A 27,390-nucleotide genomic window follows, 5' to 3' on the forward strand; every position below is an offset into this window, starting at 1 on the left:
ATTACATATATATTATATATTACATATGTATATATATATATATATATATATATATATGTATATTTTTTTTAATTAAACTATGAATAACTATTTAATTTTTTTAATTAAAAGAAATAAATTAGTAAAAGTTTATCGAGCATTATTGAACCAAGTTTAGCATTATTGCTAAACAATACAGACTGTCGTCAAAATGCAGAAGACAAAGAAAGCTTTGCGGGAATGGGAATTGGGAATTGTAATAAGCCAATCTTTTCCGCAAAACGAATTTCGGTACACGTGGCGTCACCTAAACGCCGACACGACAACCTCGGTCATGGAGTTTGACGGTTTTGCCTCCATTGGCTCCATTCGTCCGACGCACGTGTGTGGAGTTCGCGTGTCAGACGGATCGTCCGCATTTTGGCGCACAATTAGGTACGCATAATTATCCGCGGGCGATTTCGCGCGTGGTCCAAAGGGTTGCCGGACAGCTCGCGCGAAAAGTTAGCGATCTCGGGAGGCGTCGCGAGCCATACGGAGTCTCGTTTGTTCGCCGAGGTGAGGTGGCGAGGTCTCCTCGACTCCGCTGCTCCTTTCAACGTCCGGTCTCGTCCCATCTTGTCTCGTCGCGTCTCTCGTCTCGCGTCGCGATCGTTTAGCGGCGATGCGACGCCGCGGATGTCGGTCCGTCGCTTTCTCCCTCGTGACGTTTCTCCTCGGCGAATAACGCACGTGTCCCCGTCGAAACCCCCTAACCTATGCCTTACGTAACGCGCGAAAACGCCGCGGCCCCCCGACTTGTGCTGACCCGTAACCGACGACCGCCGGTTGAATTCCAGGTGAGAGGCAATGCCGTCCGACGCGAAGAAGAAGCAGCAGCAGAAGAAGAAGGAGGCCGCGAAGGCGAGGCAGTCCGGCAAGAAGCCGCAGAGCAATAATCAGTCGAGGGCGGCCGAGGACGGCAAGGAGCAGAGCCCGACGTCGGGGGTTCTGCAGAACGGCACCAACGGCACGGCCATCAGCGTCGAAGGTGAGATGGAGGAGGGAGAGGAGTATGCCTTTCTCGTTTCCCGTTTTCTTGCAAGTTCCAGTGACGCGTATCCGAGCCACGATTTAATTTTTAAATAACACACTGTGACTGACGTTTTTAAACGGAGGTCTCATAATTAAAAACAAGATATATTATTTGTAGATGTTTCTGAAAAGTAATATGCTCGTGGATCTTTTTTGTTTGACATTTCATTATCATTGTCTTGGTATTACCGGACTGTAGATATCACAGGGCTTTTAGTGTAAATATTTTCCAGAAATATTTCAAAAGACCGTTATATATATACATACATATCTTCAGCAAAATAAATTAATTTTGAAAACGTACAATAAAATGAGATAATTTTAATTTTTTGTAGTGCTTGAAACATTGTGGAATTTAATGTGATAATATTTGGTGATATTTGCGATTTTTTATAATGCTTACAATGAATTACAAAAGTCCGCTCTATAAATATATTTTTTATCTTTGAAGCATATACTGTTTGCAATTGCCTTGTGCCTACAAACACACCTATTCTGTCAAACATCTGTTAACATATGCACAATAACGTGTGTTCGCAGAGGCATTATGTCTGAAATTGGAGGAAGACGCCAGATTAAATGCGGATGCACGTTCGTGCACGGGCTCGCTGGCTTCGCATCCGCGCAGCCGGGATATCAAGATATCTAACTTTTCTATTACTTTCCATGGCTGTGAACTGCTGCAAGACACCATGTTGGAGTTGAATTGTGGTAGACGTTACGGTTTATTAGGTCTAAATGGCTCCGGGAAGTCTACGTTGTTGGCGGTGCTAGGACACCGCGAAGTTCCTATCCCGGAGCAAATAGATATTTTTCATTTGACTAGAGAAATGCCCGCAAGCAATAAAACAGCTCTGGAATGCGTGATGGAGGTTGACGAGGAGCGTGTGCGATTAGAGAAGCTCGCCGAAGAGTTGGTGGACTGTGTCGAGGAAGACGCTCAGGTTTGTCCAAGACTGATATTTATCGAGAAATCTTTATTAAAAATAAAAAAAAGGAATTGTTATTTTTACTTATATACTTGCATATTCATATGCAGGAACAACTCATGGATGTATACGAGAGATTAGAGGATATGGCGGCTGACACGGCGGAAGCTCGTGCTGCCCATATTTTACACGGTTTGGGTTTTACTGCAAAAATGCAAAAAACTCCTACCAAAGACTTCTCAGGAGGTTGGCGGATGCGTATAGCTCTCGCTAGGTATGTAAAAATTTTAAGTATACATATATTAAAAATTTAAATAAAAAGATGACCTCTTATGGTCATGGTATAAAACTTTTTGTTTTGCATTTCTTCTACAGAGCACTATATGTAAAGCCGCATTTGTTATTGCTCGACGAGCCAACCAATCATCTCGATCTCGATGCTTGCGTATGGTTGGAAGAAGAACTCAAAACCTACAAACGGATTCTCGTTATAATCTCCCACTCTCAAGATTTTCTCAATGGCATTTGCACCAATATCATTCACGTCAATAAAAAGCAATTGAAATACTACACTGGTAATTACGAGGCATTTGTGAAAACAAGGTGAGTTGCGAAAAATATAACGCTCTGATAAATCATTTCTAATAATATTACGTCACCGCTTTATATTTTCCCTTTCTCTTTTTTTTTTTTAGAATGGAGTTGCTTGAAAATCAAGCAAAGCAGTATAACTGGGAACAGGATCAGATCGCGCATATGAAAAATTATATTGCGCGATTTGGTCACGGTTCGGCGAAATTAGCCAGACAGGCTCAATCGAAAGAGAAAACTTTAGCGAAAATGGTGGCGCAAGGCCTGACCGAAAAGGTTGTTAATGACAAAGTGCTGAACTTTTATTTCCCTTCGTGCGGAACGATTCCGCCCCCGGTTATTATGGTTCAGAACGTCAGTTTCCGTTACAACGAGGACGCGCCTTGGATTTACAAGAATCTGGAATTTGGAATTGATTTGGATACTAGACTCGCGTTGGTTGGACCAAACGGAGCAGGAAAGAGTACCCTGCTAAAACTATTGTATGGTGATGTACGTTGCGAGTGTATATTTTATTACAATAGTAAACGTGTCACTCGATATTTTTTTCTTGACAAGATAATCTCACGTTGCAGTTAGTACCGACAAGCGGAATGATTCGCAAAAACAGTCATCTCCGAATTGGTAGATATCACCAACACTTGCACGAGTTACTGGATTTAGATATATCGCCTCTCGATTACATGATGAAGGCTTTCCCCGAGGTGAAAGAGCGCGAAGAAATGAGGAAGATCATTGGCCGCTATGGTCTAACTGGGCGTCAACAGGTATGTAATTTATGAAGTAGTGAAATTTAACGACGACACGGAGTAATCGCCGAGTAATTGTTATATCTCGTATTTTATTTAGGTTTGTCCTATTCGTCAATTGTCTGATGGTCAACGTTGTCGGGTTGTGTTTGCCTGGCTGGCTTGGCAAGTGCCTCATCTGTTGCTGTTTGACGAGCCCACCAATCACTTGGATATGGAAACGATCGATGCACTCGCTGACGCCATAAACGACTTCGACGGCGGCATGGTTCTCGTGTCGCACGACTTCAGATTGATTAATCAGGTACGTACATTTCCACATAGCTTTATTTCGAGAAAGCGATAAGCTCTGCGAACGCGTATCTGTATAATTCTATATATCCGATGTTTAGGTCGCTGAAGAAATCTGGGTGTGCGAGAATGAAGCGGTCACAAAATGGAGCGGCAACATTTTGGATTACAAGGAGCACCTCAAGGACAAGGTTCTGTCTGACAACCAGAAGAGGCAGGACTTCGCGAATCGGGGAAAATAATGGAGGCAGCGCTACAATCCGCTTCTCTCTTTCCAGTACACTACGCCTCTATATTTATAGGAATCTTTTTTTTTCTAAAAATTGTAACATGCTAATCGGCACTGTGTGCGCTGTTCTGTAGCGCGTCAGTGATCGATCGAATTACTTAGTTAATTTATTGAATTACTAGGTCGAAATTGATTCTTTACTTGACAACCCGCAGGTTGTTGTGGCGCATTACTCTACCACAGTAGCAATATAGAAATTGGAAAATTCGTGCATGTGCAGGAGAGTACAGATTAAATTTAAACAAATTACCGACAAGCTATTTATAATGATATAGGTATGTAAAAAAAAAGAGGACGAAAGAACTGAGTGATTTCTCTTTGACGATCAACTTCATTATAAATTCCTACTACTAATCTAAAGAACAATTTGATTATCTTCAGGAATATAAAATATTGTAACGTGTACAAACATATGCAGGTACGATCGATTATATAGTCTCAAAATACATTTTTATCCGTGTACGTATATAAATATGATAATATAACATGGAAGACGTCATTTTCGTATATCTCTGTGTATTACAAAATGTCGTATCTTGGCGAATTTTCACCGCGTTTTAAAAAACGATTATTAAAATATATTCCTCACGATACTTCCGACGTGTGTTGTATATATACCTAATATATTTATATGCATTCTTTTTATAGTAACGATAATTGACATGAAGCACTGACAAGTTTTTTTTCCTCATCAGTAATCTCGAACTTTAGTCCATTTTGTGCTTTGAGATCAGCGATGATCTATTTTCGCGTATTTGCCGCCTGATACATGGAATGCACTCAATGTTTATGCTATATTTACAAATTTAGTGACCATATTATGTAGAGCTCCCGTTGCTCGTGACGACGTTATTGTAATGAAAAAGCCGTAAGAAGCTAAAGATATAATCCAACGATTACAAATACTGTGGCGAGAGAGATTTGATTTCACCGCGAGAGATCAACCGACGTGTACTCAAACTGGCGTAGAGGCTGGGATAGAGCAGGCCACTTCCTGAGCCAGCGCTGCGTTTCTCAGCACCAGCAGATGCGTGTCCATGTCGTTCAGGGCTTGATCGATAAACGCCAGTTTCCTGGCTTGGCTCTTGGGCACGCCGTGCTTGGTTACCAATGCCAAGTGGGTCACAGCCAACACTAGAGCCGCCACCCTGGCCTCTAATAGTCTGGCGTCCAACGGGGGATACAGACTGCGAACGACATCGTCTACGCGAGGCGGTATACGTCGGGCAACCTGTGTGAACAAGAATAAGATTAGGAATAGGAAAAACATTACAGAAGAATAATGTACGGTAATCAGACTTACATCAACTATCTCTAACGGGACGGTATTGCTGTTGACAGTTCCGGCAATAGTGGTAAGACTGGCTGCGAGAGTGTGACAGGATCGGAGCACTGCTATGCAAGGCGGAGCCAAACCAGTAGCATCATCCACCCACCTGTAAAAGCGTTACATACCTTTCGAACGAGCTGTATGATATCTAAACTTTTGCAAAATTGATGACAGGATAAAAACAAGAGACACAAATGGTGCATCTTGCTATGTTTCTCATAGCTTAAGTTATCGCAATAGATATGTCAAACTAAATCAAAGATAAAAGTGAAATATTGGGTGTTGCATTGTCTGATACTTTCATTTATGGTTCCTTTTACCTTTCAGCTCCCGCCAGCCACTCTTCGCTCTCCCACGCATCTAATCCCAAGCCAGTGATGTTCTCTCCTTCGAGCAAGTCGGAGCTCAGCTCTGCGGAATCCTTCTGATTCTGGAAATGAGCAAGATCGTTGTATTGCCTGCCGACTACCTAATGTTCCTGTCCAATGTCTCTCTCATCATCCCGGACTCACGTAATAGCAGCGTTGTCTGCGACAGATGACCAGGAGCACCAGGAGGGCGCCGAGGAAGACCGCGGCGAGTGCGCCCAAGGCGACCGCCACCACTGTCTCCATACCAGTAGCGGTGGCCTGTGGTCCAGCGTTGCTCATGGATATCGACGAGCTCATGGTCATGCGGGGTGAATCGTAGCGTCGCGACAAACCCCCGGGCGAAGAGACCAGCGTCAACGATCAACCGGATTTACATTGGCACTCGGAGAAAAATGTCAACAATCGCGCAGCGTCGCGATCCACTCTCCCGGTGATGGGGCGACGACGGTGGGAGGCGGCGACTGTCACGGATCTTAAGCTCCGTTCACTGCACGAGATTAGCTACTGTCATCTACGCAAGGACCAAACTCCGATTAACTTCTGTGAAGCAATATACCTGTACTATTTATGTTGAAATAAAAGTTAATTATGCAATATGTTAAGAAATATAATAATATATTTATTAATATATGAAAAAAAAAGATTGGATCAGGGACGAATTGTGTAGTTAGAAAACTTAATTCTAATTTTAAGTAACTAATTAATATAATTAATTATATATTTGTTATATATAGTAATGCAGTATTAATTTTATAATTGATATAACTCATAACATTAAATTTATTATCAGCGATTATCGAGCAACACAATATATATAATAATATAATTAATTATATATAATTATTAGTTACATATTTTATACATATAATATTAATTTTATTGATAACTCATAATATTAAATTTATTATTTAAACATTAGGTGAACAAGTATGTATCTCTACTACGCGTGAATATTCGATTTTTATTAAAAATCGCACTTTCATCGTCATCTGTGCATCTCGCACGAGTCGGCGAGTGGGCCTTCGAAAAAGACGCGCCAAGCGCGTTCCATCGCGCGAGCGCTTCCCGTGGTTCCCGATTCACCGCGATTCATTCAGCGAGATATCCCACGGATGATAGGTTGTTCCCGTACGCGAGGTTACGCTTTCCGCACGGTAGCATGGTAACCCTGACATCCCGGGGATGAATTAATTCGGCGGATCCCGCCAGTCAGATGTTTCCCGTTGTCGCGCGACCGCTCGCCACGCTGTCGAGTTCCGTTTCGGCCGGCGGTCGCGTGCGCTCGCACTCTCCCGAGAGCACCGAGGCGATACGTCACCCGAGCGCTTATCTCACCACCCTGCACTGCCCTGCAGTCCGACGCCCGTCGACCCGACCGTCCCGACCCCGACGCGCGGCCAAGTGCTTCCACGCGGATTCACGTCGCCCGATTCCCACGTTCGTCATTCCGCGCGACGACGTAACCCTACCTCGTGCCGTCGCATCGTCCGTCTCTCGGGGATCCCGCGAACGAGCCCCAGGGAGGAACGTCGCAGCGGCCGATTCCCACGCGGATGCCTGCGATGCGATTCGACGTCGGTCGCGCGACTGGACGACGCTGAGAAACGGACCCGCCAGCTCGCTGGTCGAGTGAGATTCCAGCCTGTAAAACGTCACGCGCGAAACGACGAGCGGAATCGTTACGGTCGTTCGGACGAGGAATCCGAAGGAAATATCAGTGCGGGGGGATTTCCGACGGTGTCCGTTTGCAAATAACACTGGGCTACATGGTAAGGATGAACAGAAAGGCCAACAGTGCGACGGCCAGATTGAAACAGGACTATCTGCGCCTGAAGAGAGATCCAGTGCCGTATGTTCTTGCGGAGCCAGTGCCTTCTAACATCTTGGAATGGCAAGTCTATTAACTCTAGGTTAAACTAGTTCACCCGTTGATCGTGCTACCCACGCGTAATTTTAACGTACAACTGGCTTGTTTCAGGCATTACGTGGTTATCGGGCCGGAAAAGACGCCTTACGAGGGTGGCTTTTATCATGGAAGGCTCATATTTCCAGGAGAGTTTCCGTTTCAACCTCCTAGCATTTACATGACCACTCCCAACGGCCGATTTAAAGTCAATACGAGACTGTGTCTGTCCATTTCTGATTTTCATCCAGATACGTGGAATCCAGCGTGGAGCGTATCTACCATTCTCACTGGCTTGCTCAGCTTTATGGTACGTTCTCTGAAATATTTCGACAGTTTGCAGTTTGGAGGAGTGTTTTAATTACAGTGCACTGCGATTACACGTTGTTTCATCTTGATTGCACGTGTCTCGTGCGAATCGAGAGAGAGATTACGAATCGTACGTCTTTTCCTTAATGGCTAGAACGTGTAGAGAGTATAATACAACTTGTATCTTACAATCGACCCTCGATATAAAAATCTATGAAACTATCTTGCATTTACAGATTGAGAAGAGTCCCACGCTCGGCAGTATTAATACGACGGATTATGAGAAGAGACAGCTGGCCGCGCAGAGCTTGGAATATAATCTGAGGGACAAGATGTTCTGCGAACTTTTTCCAGAAACTGTTGAGGTAGTGAAATCTGCTGTACTAATAATAGCGCGTAACTGCTGAATTTGAAATACTGTCAATTTGATAATTTAATATTATCCGTAGACGATCAGAGCGGAGCTGGAACGTCGGAAAGAACTTGAGAAGCAAGCGAGGCATCAGTCCACCGCGTCCGAGGTCTCTATGTTGATACGAGATCAGTTCCAGAGGGAACAGAGCCCGCTGCACAGCGCGCTGGCCAATCTCGTTGTCATCATCAGCTTCGCAGCGTTCTTGTACACGGTGAATTACGTATTGAAGAGCATAGCCACGGAATAAGTCGGAATCGGACTGTGTGTTTCAAGCTACAACGAGTACGAGTGAAAGGGAGAGGGAGCCGTGACGATGCGTACATCCTGGAAGAAAAGGATTATGAGACATGGGCTCCTGTTGGACTTGCCTATCGATCAATCTTTCGAATTCGTGCCGACGAGCGCCATTCGGTTCCACGCGGCTCGGAACCTTCGCCAGTAAACTGTGGATAGTTTCATAGATTTTTATATCGAGGGTCGATTGTAAGATACAAGTTGTATTATACTCTACGCGCTCTAGCCATTAAGGAGAAGACGTACGATTCGTAATCTCTCTCTCGATTCGCACAAGACACGTGCGATCAAGATGAAACGACGTGTAATCGCAGTGGCTTCCCTGCCTTTCTTCTCATATCGGAGTTAGTCTCTTCTGGCGTAACTTGTAACTAAGGGAATCAAGTTTCTTCTTTTCGGTGCTGACATCCTTCCTTTCAATGATTTTCTACGCTTTTACGATTGATTGTATTAAAATGCGTCCAGAGAAATATGAGAAATATTTCAATACATTTGTCTAGCTCCGTTTACACAGAATCTCTCGGATAGAAATGCACAAATTTACTGCACGTGCCAATGAAATTAAACCAAAATTGAAATTTCGGCAAATCCAATGCTTCGCAGCTTGACTCGTTCCGTTTATGGAATGGGTCTATTTTGTAAATATATTATAAGGACGGAGGCGTCATAGAGATATGGTAGGTGCCTCTACGCCAACAACACAAAAAACGAGTGTAACTATTATCTATTGCGTCAGTGATTATCTCGGCTTCTTAAAAATTTTGCGATTGATATGTTTCTTGTTTGTTCCGGTTAAAATGGCTCGTAGTATCATTGCTTCGTGAATTTCTTCCAGTTAGCATTTCTTCCTTAATTGACACGAAAAGAATACGTTTACAATTCAAGTAAATCGTCGCTCTTCCATGACTGACTATGTAATATCGAAAGAAAAGTAATAATTTTGCGTAATTTGTAAAAAAAAAAGCTAAACTATATTTTATTCGAACATATTGAAAGTAGAATAAGTATATATTTTTTCTTCTTTTTTACGATACATCGATAATCTCTACCAATAATATTTTTGTCAAATGGTAGGATGGTTGATGTTACTTTTTATCTGAATTTACTTTACTACTGTATGTCTATCGATCTAATTTCTACGGGCCACGGATTTTCAATTTTATTATATCTTCTTTCAAAAGTGATAAGGCAATTTCACGATTATGCTTATACATACTCTATTCTGCCGTCGTATATGTATAAACATATATGCGTATCGTAATTATTAAATAATTACGGCGAAGTAATGTAAATACCTAGATGTTATTATTGTAAGCGTGTGGAATATAGTTTACTTACCTGAAAAATATCGCGTGTTTCAAGACTGTCTTATTAAATCAAACTATCCAACGTCCGTTCAATCCTTCGTTGCAAAAATTCAATTGCATATTGAAATTAAAAAATGTGTACAATATGTTTCAGAGATTCGCGTAAGGATCAGCAAACGCCGTTCAAATTTTAGACGAGCAGTATCGGTTTCGACAAGAGCGATTCTTCTTGCAACAAACGAATCTATTAATAATCGACGGGGATACACAAATCTGAAAGCAAATCGGCGGAACGCGTACCGGTCGTTGCAGCTCACCGCTCACCGCTCAAAGGGACTCCTGTTACAAAGGAATTTTCGCGAACGAGAGGGAAGCTCGTTTACGAACTTATCGTCGGAACACGAACAGGGGAGACAGCGAGCATTCTCTCGCGGTTGGCGCGCGGTTTACCGTTCCGGTAAACTGTTAGAATCCCGGCGCTGAATGCTCCGTTGTCCGGGTGCGCTCGGGAGGAAGGACGCGTCCTGTGAACCGAGCGCGCGCGTCTTCTTGTCGAATGTCGTGTTTATGCCGCCTTGCGCGGGGGCCGCGGATAAATCCGGGGCTTTCACGACGCTCCTCTCCGCGTTAGTGACTGTTTATTAACTCTTTCAGAGTCCCTCCCTCGGCTGTGTACGTTAACTTTTCGTTTTAGCTTCCGTTTAAACTCGCCACATCTACTCCGCGATCACACGGGAATGTGTTCATCACGAATCTGCGTTTCGTGTCGAATTTTATTAATAAACGTCGCAATTCTCGTGTCTTTGAAATACGGAACAATTTTTTTGAATTGATTGTGATGTATAACGACTTGAAATAATTTGATACTATTTTTACAAATCGTAAATCTTTAATTTTTATTGTTTCATAATTTTTGTAAGTTATTTTCTAATTACATTTTTCTATTATTAGTATTGTTAATTTATTAATGGCATTTATTATTAATATATTAATACGTTAATACTTTGTTTTAGTGTCTGTCAACGCTCGACTCCGCATGTATCTCGCAGCCGATTTGTCTTCCTTCCTCCAACGGCGAACCGGCCGGCACATGTCGCGGACGTGATGTTATCCCATATCCCATCGTCGCGTCCATACGATCCGTTTTAATCCGAGAAAACATCCCGCAAAAGAAGCAAACAGCAATTTATTCGACCATGTAATAACAAGGAAGTTGCTCGCGCGCAGTCGGCCAGCCGCTTTCCCGTCGAAGAGCCGCATCTGTAATCTTCACCCTCGGGACCATCCTTCCGCGTCGGCAACGCGCCCGCCCCTTGACGTGTAAATCACTGAGAGAGGCGCCAGGATACTCTCGGTCTCGCTTCGAATCCTGCGTAAATAAGATGCACATGTCCGCGGCAGCTAGGATGCCGGGCGCGTATACGTATCTGCGATACGCGTTCATTGAGATCGCTTTTGGAGGTCATTTCCCGAGCCGTGAAAATGTACAGCCGAAATTATTGAACTAATATAAGAGTGACAGATGCGATGGTTAGCGCTTTTTCCCTGTAAATTTATGTATCTCAAAATAGAACGCGCTCTTCGCGCCCGGAGCAATTTCCAGCGTGAAACATACGTGTTCTGTAGAAGAAATTAATTAAGAAAAGTACTAAACTACTTGAACTCCGAATGTACACTCTTGAAAAATTTCTAAACGTTTCTATCATTTCGTGAAATTAATTTATAGCCGTCACGAGTCAGAGTCTAGCATCGTCGAAGTATAGCATTATAGCGTTTATAAAATTTACATCACTGCTAAATCGCTATCGGTAATCAATCGGCTTCCAATTCGGTCACACTCTAGCTTTTACGCATTCGATACCGGAAACGGGCGAGATGAGGACTCTCCCGCGAGGGTGATTTAGGGTGTCGTCAATCGGGTCGGAATGGTTCGTGGAATCATTTTACGCCCTCGGTCCTCAGTGGGTGGGACGAGACGCGATTGCAACGGGAAGGAAAAAAAATGGAGGAAAGGGAACGGGAGCTCGACCATCGAAAACCGTCTCCGGGATAATTAACTGTAGGGACGACCTCATTACGCGGCTTAATGAGCTGCCAGCGGCCGTGTCGCGGCGCTGATACTTTTTCGAGTTTTTCGGGAGAACGGAGCGGAACGTCACGTAAAAATTGCTTGCACCGCGGCAATGATTTATCGTGACTTGCGGGCCGGCGCGACCTGATTTGTCAATTTAACAAGACGCGTCTTGAAAAACGAGACAATTAGTCTAGAAAAATAAATGACAATTATAAATTTTCACACCGCCAGACTTTGTCCTGCAACGATATCATATCAAGCAAGCAGCAACCATTTATGCGAAACGAGTTTTATTTATTTTTATTATAAATTTATTTATAGATTATAGAATCCGTCGAATTGAATTTGAGAGTATAAAATATTTAAATAAAATAATTAAAATAAAATATTTAAATAATTAATATCGTGTAAAAATATGAAAAATGTAACGTGATAATGATAACATGATAATGAACCCAGACTTTTGTCGACATGGGGTACAGGAATTTATAATGACAGATTTCTTAGGGCATCGATAAACCTAATTATATTTGTTTATTCTAGACATTTTGTATTCTACGTACATATCACAGAATATCACGTATATTTGTAACATAAGAATTAAACTTCGCTTGAATGATAATTCGCTTAAGATACTAGTATCACCGTCAGCTTCTCGCGGTGGACTTTTCGCACGCTTCTATTCCTGTCCGCGGCGACGTCTCTCAATCCACGTGGTCGCTTCATCGTGGACCTGCACCGGAACTGGCACGGTGGTTCCCCGCGTATTTACCCACGTACTTAGTCTGTCGTAGAAAAGAAAGAGAGAGAGAGAGAGTCCATAATCTGATCGCGGGACGGTTTACTGCCGGCGGTAAAACCGAATAAGTGCGCCCCATCAGGAGAATTGGCTCTATTCAGATATAAATATATTTACATGAGGAACGCGCACACACGGAGTGCTCGCGTACCGCGTGGCCCGCCACTAACGACGGGCGATTCATCATCCCGGGGAAAACGAAAGGAGTGACAGAAATCGCGGTGATCCAGTAGGAAAAGACAGGGAACAGATGTTTATGCCGGCGACGTCGCCCGTAACACCTTCGACCGCCATTCTCCTCTCCCGTCGAACATCTGTCTATTGCCCCACGGATTTATGTTATAATATATACTAAAAAATTATATATGATGTAATTTGCAATTCTTATTTCAAATTGAAAGTCGACTAATCTGACTTTATTTAAAAAAAAAAAATGCTCCATCAAAGTGTTGCATACATATATAGAAGATAAATAAGTAAATAATAAATATGTTTTTAAATAACTTACGAAGAATCAGAATCATTGATTAATCTGTCAAGAGCTTGAAAATACAAAAATAAGAATTAGATAAATAAACTCTTCGAAATTTGGGAAGTTAATGCTACCTCTCTCTCTATATCCTGTATAATCTTTCCATCATTAATATTACAAGATTCAGAAATAACACCCTCGTCGGGACAATCATGGGAATCTAATTGGGACTGCGCGATCGCGAAGCGAACCGACAGCAGCGTTAATGGAAAACCTGACTCTTTCTCTCTATCTCTTTCCGTCTCCCCCGCTTTTCGTGGTGATCCTAGAAATCTGAGAAACCGCCTAAACTAAACATAGAGCGGACCCACCGCGCACCCGGTGGCTTTATTTACGTACACGGTGGAGGCCGATGGAAATCCTTCCAGCGGCTCCAGACACCGATTATACTGGAGCGAGCCGCTTTTACGAGTTCCGATGTTTAATGTCACCGCGTTACGTACGCTGTTGCTTTTTGTACCTTGCCATTGCGTATATACACGCTGTCGTAGGTCGGATGACGTTACAAATGCAGACACGTACGTGGAGTCTTTAAACACGTTGCAGCAATAATCCTACTTACGCTCCGCGCCAAAAAATACAAAGATAAAAAATATTTAAATAAGGTACAGTCAAACATTTCGATCAACTCAATTAGATTAAAGAGATTGATCAAGTTTAATCGAAGAAATGTAAAAGATATAAAAAGATAGATGCATTTAAAGATAAAGAGAAGGATTGAAATATTTCTTGATTTGCATTCAACGGGACTCCTTTAGCATAAAAATTCATCAAACATCCAGATAAAAAAAGCAGAATCATCGAAAATTGAAAGCTTTCGTAACGATGACAAAACCGCTTGGTGATTTCGCATTCTCGCGCCTCTCGGGTCTCTGGACCCGAAGATGAGGCAACGAGAGGAGCTCGGCATCCCGTCCCGATTGGCGCGGGCATACCGGAGATGACACGGCTCTGGACCAATGGCACTGGACTGGGCGTCACTGTACGATTCCGTTAGCTTGCAATAATATTTGCACTGGCACGTCTATAATCCATTAGGGCCGCCGTCGCCGTCGCCGGGCGGCGTTCGGTAAATTATTTATCGACTCTTCCGTCCCCCGGCTTGTTCCCCTCGCTCGCTCGTCTCCGTCTCATTCGCACGTAACCGCGGATGTTTCTTCTCTCCCGCAATTGCTGGACCTCCTCTCCCCTTCCTTGATTTACAATCTCGCTGGCATCCGTATACGTTTTGCGAGACGCGCTCGTTTACGCGCATCTAACATCACGAGCGCTCAAGGCGAGAGATTTGCCGTTACGTTAAGTCTCCGTGTAATCGCCCATCTAACCCGCAACAATAACCCGCGATGAGGGCCCAATAATTTCCTGCTGTAGTCTGGAATCCTCGCGTTAACGTCGCTTTAAATGATGGTGCTTTTTAGCTAAAAGCCCAGTTTAGCTCACTCAGTCTAAAGTTCAGTTAGCTCTTAGCTCCTGCATGTGACGACTTAAATAAAAGCAATAATGAAGGGTTGACAATGGAGAACTTCTAAATTGAATTTTACGGCTAGGGTTTCAGGCTAATTTTGCGACGGACGCTCGAATGGTTTTTTTTAAGTTTTCAGGTAATGAAAGTTTCGAATGTTATTTGAAATTGGAAATTCTTGGAGATCTCGAAAAATCTCTGAAAGTTTTGAAAATACCTGGAAAATTTCCCTGAAAAATGTCTATGTAATATTTAAAACTCTGAAAAGCAATTAATATTATTTATGTAAAGTATCATATATCATAGACAACAATACTTTTTCAAAACATTCAAGAGATACCTTTAAGGTTTGCAACATTTTTGAAATAAAAAAAACTGACACTAAATAATCTACTAAGAAATCATTACTCATATCGTAACCCTTAATTAAACGTCTCCAAAGCATCCTGTGTAAGATAAAGAAGCGGGTTCACTTAAGTTAAGAAGGTTAAGAAAGACACACATTATATATATCTGTGTTCACAGTTCCTTTATTATTCATTGTTGTCGCTCAATTGCTTAGAATTCCTTTCTATATTTTTGCATTTATCGCAGTGATCGCGACAGTATAAAAATACTGTACATAAAAAATGCGCGAGCGAAGGGAGAGATCGCTCGGATAAATAAGCAAAATGCAAGGTAGCATCGAGTCGAGGGAATGGATACCGAGATGTCGTCTCGCTTAAAGTCGCCGTTAAAAATCTATCACACGATTATTTACAGAGCACTTATCTATCGATCGTGTTACGTTGTAACGCGTATATACATAAGCAAGGAAAGATACGTGTCAAATTTGGCGCGGCAGGTTCGTCGTGTTTGTCAAATAAAGTCGAAAACGCGATTTTTCAGCAAAATCGAAGCAAGAGATTGTAGGCTTCTTTTTCTTTTTCTTCTAGAATCTTTTCAATCTCCTTTTCAGAAAGTGTTTCCGGTCTTCACCTGATGCAAAGCTTTCGATATAGAGAAACGACGAACCTTTCGCACCGATTTAACATGACAATGCGTGACACACACAGCACTCGCAGGTTCGCGTCGATGTCGATATACCACAGGATGAATAAATTATTGCATTTATCCGGCCACGTGGTTGTGAGTTCCACATCGAATCGTAAGATTCGTTTTGTCGCGCCTTCACATTACGAAAAAAAAAAACGTACGTTCGGACCGAACCGTACAAGAGAGCCTACGTGAATTCACAGCATTCTTATTTCGCAACGAAAATAAATGTTACAGCTTGCGTAACGTCGCAACGAAAATAAATGTATATCTCTTCTATATCATAGCAGAGAGCTGCGTGATACGGACGAGCCAAGGCAAGGCGAGATCGCCGCGCATTTGGGATCGCTTCCTTCCTGCCTGTCTCGTGTGAAGTCGTAAATTATATAGCTCTGTGTTACGTGCATATATAAAATATACGCGCGATAACAATTCCGTGCGCCTTGGCCGAACGAAAAGATACGACGGTTTTGCACAAAGCAGCCACAGCGATGATTTTGCGAGACCTTCGGAAGTCGCGCTGTCGCCGAAGCTTATATATATGTCTATATCAAGGAACGCAGTCCGTACGTCATATTTTTCGTCGCTTTATCGTGCCCGTTGTATTTTAACATGGATTCTGTTTCATATCAAAGATCAGAAATTTGGTAAATAAAACCGCGGCAGCGTCAAAGAAAGTCTCGAAAAATAACGGCTGCTTTATATAAATCTCTAGTTGCATTCGTTTGGCAAAAGTACACGGGACCGTTATCCGAATAATAGCCTTTCCTCAAGGGAAAAACAATCAAACTGATACAAGCAGTTTGTTTAACTAAACTATCTTTTCTCTTTTGAATAGTAGTCCATACTAATACAAATACACGGAATTATTGTCTGGAAGTTACGCACACAGGGCCTTTTCTCGAGACAATTAAATCTATATAAAATTGGTAATTCGGCAAAGAAAATCTCGAAAAATAACAAAACAGCTGCTTTATCGTCTAGCAAAAGTACACGGCACCGTTATCCGAATAATAGCCTTTCCTCAAGGGAAAAACGATTAAACTGATACACAAGCAGTGTCTTTAAACTAAATTTTTCCTTTTGAATAGTAGTCCGTACTAATACAAGTATACGGCATTGTCTGGAAGTAACGCGCGGGACCTTTCCTCGAGACAATTAAATCTGTATAAGCAATTCTCTTATATTTCCTTTTTTCCGGTTAAATAATAGCTCTCATACTAACAGTATACGAAACTATTATTTGGAAGTTACGCGAAACGATTTCCTTTCTTTCCTCGAAGCAGTTAATACTATAATGTAAGATACTATAACGACAAGTTTTTCTAAACTATCCTTTTTTTCTTCCTTTTAAATAACGATTCATATATAATAAATGTACAAGACACATTTGGAGTTTTTCCTGCGAAAAGTCCAAAATCTTCTCGCAATCGCCGGCGCGACGACGTCGATTACGACGATAGGATCCTCAAAAAAAAAAAAAAAACGTTTCATAGATACACAGTGAACGCGTTTTGTCAACGTCGTGACAGATGAGCCTTCGTTCGCTCGCTCGCTCGCTCGCATGTGAAAATTATTTTTGGGGATACCGGCAATTACTAACGCGAGAAAGAAACGAGGAGGTCGGAAAGGAAGGAGAGACCGTAGGAGAAAGAGGAGGAGGAGGGAAGCTCTTTCGGATCGTCCTTGGATTCGCTGCACAGCTCGTTGTCTAGGGTTCCCGCGATGTAAAGCAGCTGTCACGGTCATTCTCGACGTCTTTCTTTTCTGCCATCACGTTACGGAGGCATATAGGAGGAGTCCGGCACTCTCCTAGCTCCGGGCTCTCCCGAGGGAACCATCGGGGAAACGTTCGAAAAATTATCGGGCCTGATTGATTTCGCAGAATCCAGCGGGCACTCTCTCGAGAAAGTAAAATTAGAGAATCTCAGTCTCTCGACATTTGTTTGTTAAGGCCGCGAAGTTCCGGCCGCTCTCGAATGGGCAAATCCGCTGAAAAAATCAACGGTGGATTATTGATAAATTGATGACAGGACCCGGATTATCGAGACGGATTTTCAATGGTCAATTCCGGCCTTAGATCGGGTGACGTCCGTCCCGTCGACGGGAACGGACGCATCGGGTTTGTTTTTGCAGCACGGTCGAGAAGCGTCATCGAACGGGGGGGGGGAGATGCCCGAAAAGGCCCCGCCGGAGAGGCGGGAGGAAGACGAAGGGACGCCGAACGTCTCGGATGTGTCTTGGCTAATTGAATTCAAAGAGATTTATGGTCGCGGCACCGGCGCGTTGCGCGACGAATAAAAAGCACAGAGGCACGGGAGAGCGCACGCGGCCGCCGCTTTCGAGACCCGCTGCCGAGATTCTCTCCAGGACTGTCGCCCCGGCCGAAACGTAGATAAATGTTTTTACCGGCCCAATTAACGTTAGCGGAATAGCGAGGGAGCCCCGGATTCAGCGTCCGCTAGGTCTCGGTTAATCGCGGAACGCGGGGAAGGAAAGGGGATGAGCGACGCAGAAGGTGCGCGAATGAGATAATGATGTTAATGACAGAACTTGGCGAACTTGTGATATTTATTCGCCCGTAATATATTTCGCGATTACCTCGTCCGTCATAATCCGTAGCGTCAAGCGTGATTAGATTAGCTATGTTAGATCCGCTCGCGATTCTAAAAATACGTTTTCGGAAACCTTACACGATCATTCCGAAAATTATAAGAATACATTTCTTAACGCGACGCAAGTTCATATATGAGATCCGCTCGACCGAATCTCTTTCTCTCTCCGTCTTGATCGCGAGATTTTTTTTTTCCGCGAAGATTCGCTGCCGCGATAAAGCGCAGGGGAGAAGGGAATGTGGAAAAGGACGGCTCTTCAACGCGGCGCGTCTTCGTTAAGCGGTTTAAAACGCGGCCGAAAGTTTGCTTTGACCGGTTTAAAATAACTAACGCCATTCGGAATATTCACGGCGCGGCGCGGCGGTTATTTTATGCGCGTTACGCGACGAGGGAGCCCCCGCGACTGTCATCTCGGGAGAAAAAAATAATATTGTGCCCGACCGATGGGCGCCGAAATGCTCGTTAACTCTTTCTCATTTCCTTAAGGAACGATCCGGCGATTAATATTTAGTGGATGCGCGACCGACTTCTCTCTCTCTATCTCTCCTCTTCGTAGATGAGCAATTGAGCACGAATGACGCGCTCGTATCCCGTTTCTTGGATGAAATCAGCATTGCAAGTATTTGCATTTTATCCGGGATTACCTCGATATATCAGAACATCATTCGAAATGTTACACAAATGTTTTACGCCCGAATAAAACGAGAGATACTCGCCGCGTTCAGTTGCGCGAGTTTACGCCGAGGCGTTTTATCGGCGAGAATTCGCGGCGAAACGCCGCGCGAGGCCGAGGCTTATGAGACTCGATAAATCGCCGCGCGGAGATTGTTTGGACAGACCGGGTAAACGCTCGTAAATCCGCCGTTAACGGGCTGCAACGCGCACTCGAGAGGTAGTCAAAACGGAAAATGGACGCGGGGGAATCCCCGACGATGATCGACCGGTCCGTCGTCGCTCGTCCGCGAACGAAACCGCTCCGACCGCTAAAATCGGCGCGCTTTACTCCGGGAATTCGGGAAAAGAAGTTCGGTCCGAGTTTACGTAACGTCGTTCGGTATCCAACGAGAAGAAATAGTATGGAAAGGAGGATCACACACAAGATGTAATTTCGCTGATTGATGCAGGTGCGTAACGCGCGGCGCGGGCTAATAAGCGCGCGCTTTGCGACGGTATCGGCGCGGCCGAGTTCGAGCTGTCGCGCCGTTAATAGTCCGACGAGAAGACGTGAATTATTAGCCTGCGTTACCGCGAGCGGGCAAGCGAGCGAGCGAGCGAGCGATGCCGCGTCGTCGCCGGGAATCAGCCGGGACAGAATTAACTGTCGTGAATTGGGTTTCAAAGGCCGCGGCGGAAAGAGACGCGCGCCACGCGTGTTATTATCCCCGGTAGGATCAATCCGCGGGACAACGGTCCCGCCGCACGCGGGATTGTCCCATCGAGGCGCGCGAACTGGCCCCCTCCGATCCGCGAGTCTCACCGGACCAGGATGATGATGCGAGCCGCACGAACATTGTCTGTTTTTTTCGACTCGCTTTCAATTCGCAGGAATCACGCAGAGTGTCTTGGATTTTACTTTGTAAATCGTGAAGCTTCATTCTGAAAATAATGGAACCCGTAAAGAGAAACTAAGCGAGAATCTCGAAGCGCAAATGCCGCAGCGACATTTTAATCCTACGCGCTATTCGATACCGAGTGGAGCATTCGACTTGGATTTAAAATAGTTATCGCTATGTGTGAAATAACTGGAAAATATTTTGAATGAAAGTTTCACGGGAAGGGAAATGTCTCGGTAAAGTATCCATTTTTCTCGAAGACCTGATTTCAATATCTTTATGCTGATTAATTTACAATTATATATATTTCTTGAAAAGTATTGTGTTTACGCCAACTAATTTATTTCATTATTCTGTGCGTTAAAATTAAGTCAGATCGTAAAAAATAAATATTTTACGAGATATTTCATACCTTATATCAAAATACGACAAAAGTATAAAATGTCTCATAAACTATTTACTTTTCAAAAAATTGTTTCTTATTTTATATTGACTATTGATTGATTATACTTTCATGTAATACTTTGTATATTGTAATACATGTTATCATTGATAATACTTTCATATGTAAGAATGACTGGAGGATATCTAAAAGAATATCAGTGACGCAAATATTTTACAATAAAAATGCCTTCTATAAAAAATTCACTTCACCCGTCATATTTTCTCCCGACACTGTAAAATTTTTCACATTCAAAATATTTTTCAGTAATTTCACGCATAACAAGAATATCTTGAATTATTATTAGTTAAATGCCTCACTCTGCACATTATTTTTTCTTAGTAAAAAATAATTTATTTGTAACTTTCTTTGGTATAAAAAAATATAATTTATAATTATAATACACGCGCCGCACACAATTTCTATCTCAAACCATTTTTAAATTATTTATATCTATATATATATGCATATTGCGTGTATGTATGTATGTGTGCGTGCGTGTAGGGAGCATATATGCATATGTGTACATCCTTTTTCTCGAGATGAGCAAAATATTCTCGAATTGGATTCGAGGATGTTCCTGGTCTCTCGCCATCTTACCTCATTAAATTTTAACGTAATTTTATCCTAGCACTATATCCTATGTCCTACGTAGAGGAGTTCCAATCACGTTCTATTCTCCAGGCATTAAATGCGTACGACAGTCTCTCGTGCGCTATGTAATTACTCGACGACGACGACGACACGACCTCCTTCGCAGACAAAATTGCGTTCTGGGCGTTCATCTCTGCTGAAACAAATATTTTTTATGCATCTTTTATTATGTCATCGTCTAATGTAATTATATAGCGTATTTTCTCAAAGGGTAAATTGTCATGGAGAATAATATGATCGTTTAATACAATTCTGTCGGATTTTCTTGTTTGAAGGCCGAGGAAGATAAAGTGGAACTCATAAAAAATCAGCAAATACATTCTTAATTATAAAAATCGCATAGAAATTGATAAAAATTGATATTTTTCTGAAGAAATTGAGGAAGACTCGTTAAATACTATACATTTCGCGGTCAGAATAGACGTTTCCGTTTACCCCAACAGTTTCAACTATTCAACAACAAAATCTGTCTCTTTTTTACGCTCTTTCAATATTCATCTCATTTCCAAGAAGATCCACATCGTTCTTTCGGCGAGTCTCGAGTCTCGCTCTATTTCGACGAGGAAATATAAAAGCGAGGACCAAGAAGGAGAGCCGGCGAAAGAAATCGAAGGGAAAGAAGAGGCCGGAGAGGGATCGTTACGCGATAATTCTGTCCGCGTATAATGCGAGCGCCAAAATAAAAGGGAAGCGGCGCGCGGCACCACGGTATCGCGCTGTAGGAGAGAACTCCCCCCCGAGGAAAAAAGATCGAGTAAAAGAAACGCGCGGCACGTATATGTATATTTCCGTCCCGCGAAAATTCGCGTCGCGCAGAAACCGAGAACGACGAGCCAATCGGCGCCGGTTCCGAGCCGTTAGCCCGGTATCGTTAAGTCACGCCGAGTTACGAATGCGTGCTCGTTGTTCGGCGTGCACCGGGTGGTTCACGTCGCTCGGCTGAGATAACGACGAACTGGGCAAGATTTGTCCGCCGCGCGGATAAAATTTAAGCCGTCATTTCCGCCACGCATCCGAGACGCTGCCGTTCGCGACATTCATTTCCCTCGATTCCCGCTTTGCTCATCTGCATAGTATATCAGAATCAGAGGTTTCAATAAACTTATGATTTTGCTTCTTTATCGCCGGCACACGGGCTTTACGTATTTATCCGGGTCGTTAATGTCGTCGTTGAATGTTATCGCGAGGATTCGAGTGCGTCTACAAGTTCGGGTGGCGGTATAAAGAGCACCGTTAAACGTCGCGTTTGTTTGTTATTATTCCGGACGTAAAAAATTCGGGATACACGCGGCCCGCGCGCGGGAGGCAGGGGGATTTAATCCTCGCTGGTCCATAAATATTATGAGAACGAGTGAATCGCGTGGACGCGTGATATGGGAGAGATCGGAGCTCCTTCACGGAGAGAGGCACTTGAGAGAGCAACGGCGGGCGGCGTGAGTGCTCGAGTCGCGGGCTCGTCGCCCGGGATCCTCGTGTGTAAATTACGGGAAAAAGCCTCCGAAACGGCAGTCTCTGTTTAATTACCCCGGGGGCCGCGCTGTAAACACGTATCTCCCATCCTACGGGGGCAAGGTGCGGACGGAGACGATCCTCGAGCGTCTCTCCGAACAACGTGCAGTCGATAGCGTGAGCTCGCAGCATCCCTTTGGCGATGCAAGATGGCCACCCGAATCATACGAGATATCTACGCACTAAAAAAACAAGCACAGTACGCAGCGTCTTTAACATGGTTGCCACCAAATAATCCCCCTTATTTTCAATCTTTTTCGCACGCGATTCCCTCCCTCCGCGCTCGTCACAAATACCACGCGCGTGACATTTTCGTTCCACGCGATGGACGAGTAAGGGTTGAAGGAAATATTAAGAATACGATTTGAGTGCGACATCGCTCTTCTTCTTTATATATCCAGACAGCACAATGTCCAAAAACCTGGAAATCGGTCTTCGAGACGTCTTACGTCGCGATTTTGGACATTTTTGCTGTCTGGTAAATGTATATATTAGGGGAAGAAAGAGAGCGCGCTAAATGGACGCTATATAAACTGACGTTTGTTTCGTAGATAGCGAAATTGTGGCCTAGCCCTATTCACTCCAACCAGCCCTTTCGTGTCCCAACGAGTTTCTAATTCTAAGCTAAACTTTTAGCTTTAATTTGCGCTTTGGAACATTAAATTTCGTCAATTCGTTCGTGAGTTATGATGCGAGGATTAAAAAGGGCGGAAAATACGTTGGAGTGAATAAGGCTTTTACACCGATCACTTGATACGCGTATTAAATAGTAAATAACTAGTAAATTAGTTTGATTATTGGCTGATCAGCTCAAATATATCGTTTGATACGCGTATCAAGAGATCGGTGTAAACTAGGCCTGTGTGCTTGTAAACACGAGCGAACCGAATCAAAACACAGCGTGTTTTGAAGCGAGAGATGAAACACGAAACAGAGTTCTTGGGCATTCCCTTCAAGTCTTCCGTAACCGACTCGCCACGTTTTCGCGCCCGTGTCACCTTGAACGATATATACGTCGAATTACCTGCGTTCTCGATGTACTCGAGGTTCTCGGTGTTGCTCTTGAGCACGTGGAACAGGAAGTCGATGTACCTGGTGGCGAGCTTGAGCGTCTGGATCTTGCTGAGCTTGTCGCTCGGCATGGTCGGTATGATCTTCCTGAGCGCGGCGAACGCGTCGTTCAGGCTCTGCGTCCGCTGCCGTTCCCGAACGTTCGCCATCGCCCTTTGATTCTGGAGCTCCTGATCGTTCTTGCGTCGCACCTTCGTCCTCGTCGTCGAGGCCGCCGTCGAGCTCTCGCCGTCGGACTCGTTGCTGTTGCTGCAGCAACCGTTGCCGCTGCTGTTGCTGTTGTTGTTGCCGCTGTGCCGCCTCTTCCTCCTGACGGTCGTCCTGACGCAGCCCTCCCTGTCGCCGTAACCCTTGGTCGTCGTCGTCGTCGACGACGACGACGGCTCGGTCGCGTGGCCGAGCTCCGCGGCCTGTTGTTCACAACCGTATCGCGCGACCATTCTCTCCTCCATCACGTTCGGCTTGTACTCCGCCATGTCCACGTAGGACCCGGTCTGGCCGTGGACCGATTGAACGGAGTTAGGGGCGACCATCTCGTCGGCGCCGCCGCCGCAGCCGCTTGGGGAGTACACGCTCTGCGAGGACGGCGTCAGGCACAGGCTCTGCTGTTCGTGGTCCCTGCTGTAATCCGAGAGAAACTCGGGCGAATTGTCGGTCGAGTGGAGCCGCTGGTCGTACTCCAGCTGGTCCCGGGGCTGGTGATGGGGATGATGAGGGTGGTATCGCGTCTCCTCCGGATTCTTGAACATCATATGATTCAGCTCGTTGTACTCGACCGCGACCTGACTGTGCGGATGATGATAGGCGGACGACGATAGGTTGTGATGGTGCGCGTGCTGATGATGCTGCTGGTGATCCGGGGGACCGCTCAGGTCCATCAGGTGTGACGCGGGCGGCGTGTAGCGACCCGCGTAATGATGCCCCATCGAGGACCTGCCGTCCGGGTTGCCCTCGCCGTTGTGCGCCACCGCGCCGACGACGGCACCGGCGCCGTCGTTGACACCCTGGATCCCATTGTTGTGCAGGATAAAGTAAGCGCCCGTGTGCGCCGTCACGCACTGGGACGCCGGCGTCGGCGGTTGCGGCACCGTCGCCGCGCCGCGCATACCTCCGCCCGCTCCGTTCGTCCTCTCAGCGCATCGGGCGTCCTCGAGGTCCCGCGCGCGTGCCGAAGACACTGAAGACAGGTGTTTGTACTGCTGCCCAGCCTGCTGTTGCTGGTGCTGGTGCTGGTGCTGCCAGGTACGGAGCACGGAACCACCGCGACTGTTCGCACCCATCCACTTATCCGTTTGATCACCGATACGCGGGTGTCACGTGTTACGATGGAGAACGATGCGCGATCGTCTCGATACGATTAGGCCATATTAGACGGCCGCGCGCGCGGGGCCGCGTGAATATCGAAATCACGACGAACAAAATCCGGCCGCGTGAAAACCGGCGAACGTCGGCGAAGAAGAGAATCCCCGAATGAGCCGTATGAGCGTCTCTAGTTACTCTAGTATGTCGCGGACGTCGGCCGTCGGCACGATGTCGCGGCGTCTCTCTCCCATCAGTCCCATCCCTTCCTCTCTGGCTTTATCTCTCCCTCTCTCTCTCCCTCTCTCTGTTTCTCACTGTTTTTCCCTCTCCTTCACTCGCCCATCCTCTCCGAATGTTACTACCCGTCTGAAGAAGAAGGCCTCCGGCGCGATCGCTCATCGTGTCACGCCGGAGGAACTCCGCCTTCGGCGGCGAGCATGACTGGTCCCCGGCTATCACTTTGTCTCCACCCACGGAGATGAGGAGGACGGCGCCGAGAAAATAGATAGGTCAGGTAGTAGGTGGGAGGGATACGAGGGGATGAAACGGAAGACTTCCATGCGCGCGGTGGGATCCGCGTAAAAACGAAGCGGCACTGATGACTGAATAGCAAGTTTTGGAGAAATACATACGTTTCTCGAAGAACATAAATGAGATACTATAAAGTACGCGGTAGAATAAATTAATATGAAAACCGAGACCACGACATATGTGAAAATGAAGAAGAAAGTGCGCGGAAAAAAAAGTGCGGTCTCTGTTAGATGAATAAGTACGCTAGGGGCTGCACATACAGCGCGGTTTATTGTTTTAACAGAAAAAATATATATACATTTTGGGCCCCTACAGTGAGCCCAGATCCCACACACCAGACTTATCCTAGATACCGCGGTATAATTATATTCTGTAAATGTTTCAACGAAGTTTCGCAAAATTACTTCTCATTACTCTTCTACTTTCTGTAGCATTTATTTGTATATAAATAATGTATCGATATAAATGTCAATGAGTAAATGCACAGAAATGAATATTTTAATTGCGAACGGTACATTGTATTCTTATAAGAAGCCAAAAAAATGATAGTTTAAAAAAAATATGTTTATGTCACACGTGCATAGAAAATGGCCCATTATACGCACGCGACGCGTGCGTGATGGACCACTTTCCACGCACTTGCAACATAAAATACTGGATGTGTAACACGTGTGTTAAGTTGAAAATTGGACGTGCGGAGTGGACGCACGAGCCGGAGGCGAGTCCAATTTCCATCTTACAGCACTTGTTACACCAAATAACTATTATGTATTTAATGTTATATAAGATATTCGAAGGATTTCAGGAAAAATCATCGAAAAGAGCGAATACCTACTTATATAAATATTAAAAATAATAAATAAATCGTAAAAAGTGATATATTTTACCGGCCAAAAATAATCGTGACACGAAACGCTGCGTCGCGCGTCGGGAACGTAGCGTATCGACATTTTTCGAGCAACTCCTGCAACTCGGAAGGCGAGGCGAGGATGAAAAATCAGCGATCAGAGTTACAACGCGGACAAAAATAAGTGGAACCCCTCGCGCACCGAGCAGCGTAAGAACTAAGAAATACATTCCTGAGTAAGGAAGCGGAGAGCGAAGCGAGAATAAGAGAAGCTGAGAGCAACACACGGTTTTTTCAATATTTTCTCCGACGCGATTAACGTGCGAAGGTCAGGAGATCGCGCGAGGATCTCCGGAGAGATGCTCCCGGCAGAATTTCCCTTGTTCTCGCGTATCTACCGCGACATTAAGTCCGCAATGGACCCGCCGCACGGGCTGACATTCTCTTTTCGCGGACCGAATTAATACCGACAACTTCGCGATGCAAATTAATGCGGCTCGCTCGCTCGCTCGGAGGCACACGTGATGGATGGCCACGTTGGATGCGCCGCGACGTGTTTGTTGTGACGAACGAAAGCTCTTCAGACGGTGTCTATAAATTCCAACATTTCTCCAACTTTCTCGCGAGTCTCCTCCGTCGTGCCCGTGATTTAGGCATTTCGTTCGACACCCGCACCACGCCTATGGAATATTTAGTTACGAGGATAGCTTCGGGGGAGGGATAAAACGGGGCCACGTCTTTGTTCACTGATCTTTGGATAATCCGCGAAATATCCAGAGTATTTTAATTACGTGTATATAATTATATTTTGTACATTATAACGCGAATTTACGGATTTATGTAAGACACGTCATCTCTGAGAAAAATTCAATTAATAATTTTTTACAGCTAGTTATAAATATAATTACGCATGTATAGGAAGACACGCCATCACCATGAGAACGAGCGTGGCCTATTAGACAGCGCATTGGTCTGTTAAGCCAAAGGTCCCGGGTTCGATTCCCGGTAGACCTAGAAAAATTATATATATAAAAAAAAAAAAATTATATTCGCTCGTTCTCCTCTCAGAAGGCAATGGCAAACCACTGAGAGTATGTCTTGCCAAGAGAATGCGATCAATTTTAAGACGAATA

The 27,390-nt window shown here is 44.6% G+C and overlaps 4 protein-coding genes across 7 annotated transcripts; 2 read left to right on the top strand and 2 right to left on the bottom strand.

Moving 5' to 3' along the window:
* The first annotated feature begins 326 nt into the window (after nt 1-326).
* On the top strand, nt 327-4,495 carry LOC112457728 (ATP-binding cassette sub-family F member 2). Its single transcript, XM_025020928.1, has 9 exons — nt 327-414; nt 819-1,009; nt 1,594-1,997; nt 2,093-2,256; nt 2,358-2,585; nt 2,678-3,065; nt 3,149-3,340; nt 3,423-3,626; nt 3,715-4,495. Exons 2-9 carry the CDS (start codon nt 829-831, stop codon nt 3,853-3,855), a joined length of 1,902 nt encoding a protein of 633 aa, XP_024876696.1. The 5' UTR covers nt 327-414; nt 819-828; the 3' UTR covers nt 3,856-4,495.
* LOC112457730 (transmembrane protein 98-like) lies at nt 4,214-6,090 on the bottom strand. Its single transcript, XM_025020930.1, has 4 exons — nt 5,745-6,090; nt 5,553-5,662; nt 5,206-5,338; nt 4,214-5,133 (listed from the first exon to the last, which is right to left on the bottom strand). Exons 1-4 carry the CDS (start codon nt 5,904-5,906, stop codon nt 4,858-4,860), a joined length of 681 nt encoding a protein of 226 aa, XP_024876698.1. The 5' UTR covers nt 5,907-6,090; the 3' UTR covers nt 4,214-4,857.
* Nucleotides 6,091-6,972: 882 nt separating this feature from the next.
* LOC112457729 (ubiquitin-conjugating enzyme E2 J2) lies at nt 6,973-9,872 on the top strand. The gene is made up of 4 exons (XM_025020929.1): nt 6,973-7,494; nt 7,582-7,816; nt 8,052-8,180; nt 8,265-9,872. The coding sequence occupies exons 1-4, from the start codon at nt 7,370-7,372 to the stop codon at nt 8,475-8,477; spliced, it is 702 nt and encodes a 233-aa protein (XP_024876697.1). The 5' UTR covers nt 6,973-7,369; the 3' UTR covers nt 8,478-9,872.
* Nucleotides 9,873-15,206: 5,334 nt separating this feature from the next.
* LOC112457738 (protein twist-like) lies at nt 15,207-26,127 on the bottom strand. Of its 4 annotated transcripts, none has more exons than XM_025020951.1 (3): nt 23,531-26,127; nt 20,944-21,130; nt 15,207-17,725 (listed from the first exon to the last, which is right to left on the bottom strand). In XM_025020951.1, exons 1-2 carry the CDS (start codon nt 24,855-24,857, stop codon nt 20,991-20,993), a joined length of 1,467 nt encoding a protein of 488 aa, XP_024876719.1. In that variant the 5' UTR covers nt 24,858-26,127; the 3' UTR covers nt 15,207-17,725; nt 20,944-20,990. The 4 variants fall into 4 exon arrangements, with proteins under 4 accessions (XP_024876719.1, XP_024876718.1, XP_024876717.1 ...); XM_025020950.1 differs by having other exon boundaries at nt 15,207-19,944; XM_025020949.1 differs by having other exon boundaries at nt 15,207-21,130.
* Nucleotides 26,128-27,390: the final 1,263 nt, after the last annotated feature.

This window comes from Temnothorax curvispinosus, unplaced genomic scaffold (assembly GCF_003070985.1).
Source record: "Temnothorax curvispinosus isolate PA1 unplaced genomic scaffold, ASM307098v1 QBEX01008203.1, whole genome shotgun sequence".
Taxonomy (NCBI): domain Eukaryota; kingdom Metazoa; phylum Arthropoda; class Insecta; order Hymenoptera; family Formicidae; genus Temnothorax; species Temnothorax curvispinosus.

Coding starts and splice junctions, on each gene's coding strand:
- LOC112457728 (XM_025020928.1), top strand. CDS start 829: ATGCCGTCCGACGCGAAGAAGAAGCAGCAGCAGAAGAAGAAGGAGGCC. Junction 1,010..1,593: donor CACGGCCATCAGCGTCGAAG/GTGAGATGGAGG, acceptor GTGTGTTCGCAG/AGGCATTATGTCTGAAATTG. Junction 2,257..2,357: donor ATGCGTATAGCTCTCGCTAG/GTATGTAAAAAT, acceptor TTTCTTCTACAG/AGCACTATATGTAAAGCCGC.
- LOC112457730 (XM_025020930.1), bottom strand. CDS start 5,906: ATGACCATGAGCTCGTCGATATCCATGAGCAACGCTGGACCACAGGCC. Junction 5,663..5,744: donor GCAGACAACGCTGCTATTAC/GTGAGTCCGGGA, acceptor GCTCATTTCCAG/AATCAGAAGGATTCCGCAGA. Junction 5,134..5,205: donor TCCCGTTAGAGATAGTTGAT/GTAAGTCTGATT, acceptor TTGTTCACACAG/GTTGCCCGACGTATACCGCC.
- LOC112457729 (XM_025020929.1), top strand. CDS start 7,370: ATGGTAAGGATGAACAGAAAGGCCAACAGTGCGACGGCCAGATTGAAA. Junction 7,495..7,581: donor CCTTCTAACATCTTGGAATG/GCAAGTCTATTA, acceptor GGCTTGTTTCAG/GCATTACGTGGTTATCGGGC. Junction 8,181..8,264: donor TTTTTCCAGAAACTGTTGAG/GTAGTGAAATCT, acceptor TATTATCCGTAG/ACGATCAGAGCGGAGCTGGA.
- LOC112457738 (XM_025020951.1), bottom strand. CDS start 24,857: ATGGGTGCGAACAGTCGCGGTGGTTCCGTGCTCCGTACCTGGCAGCAC. Junction 21,131..23,530: donor CGAGTACATCGAGAACGCAG/GTAATTCGACGT, acceptor TTGTTTCAGCAG/AGATGAACGCCCAGAACGCA.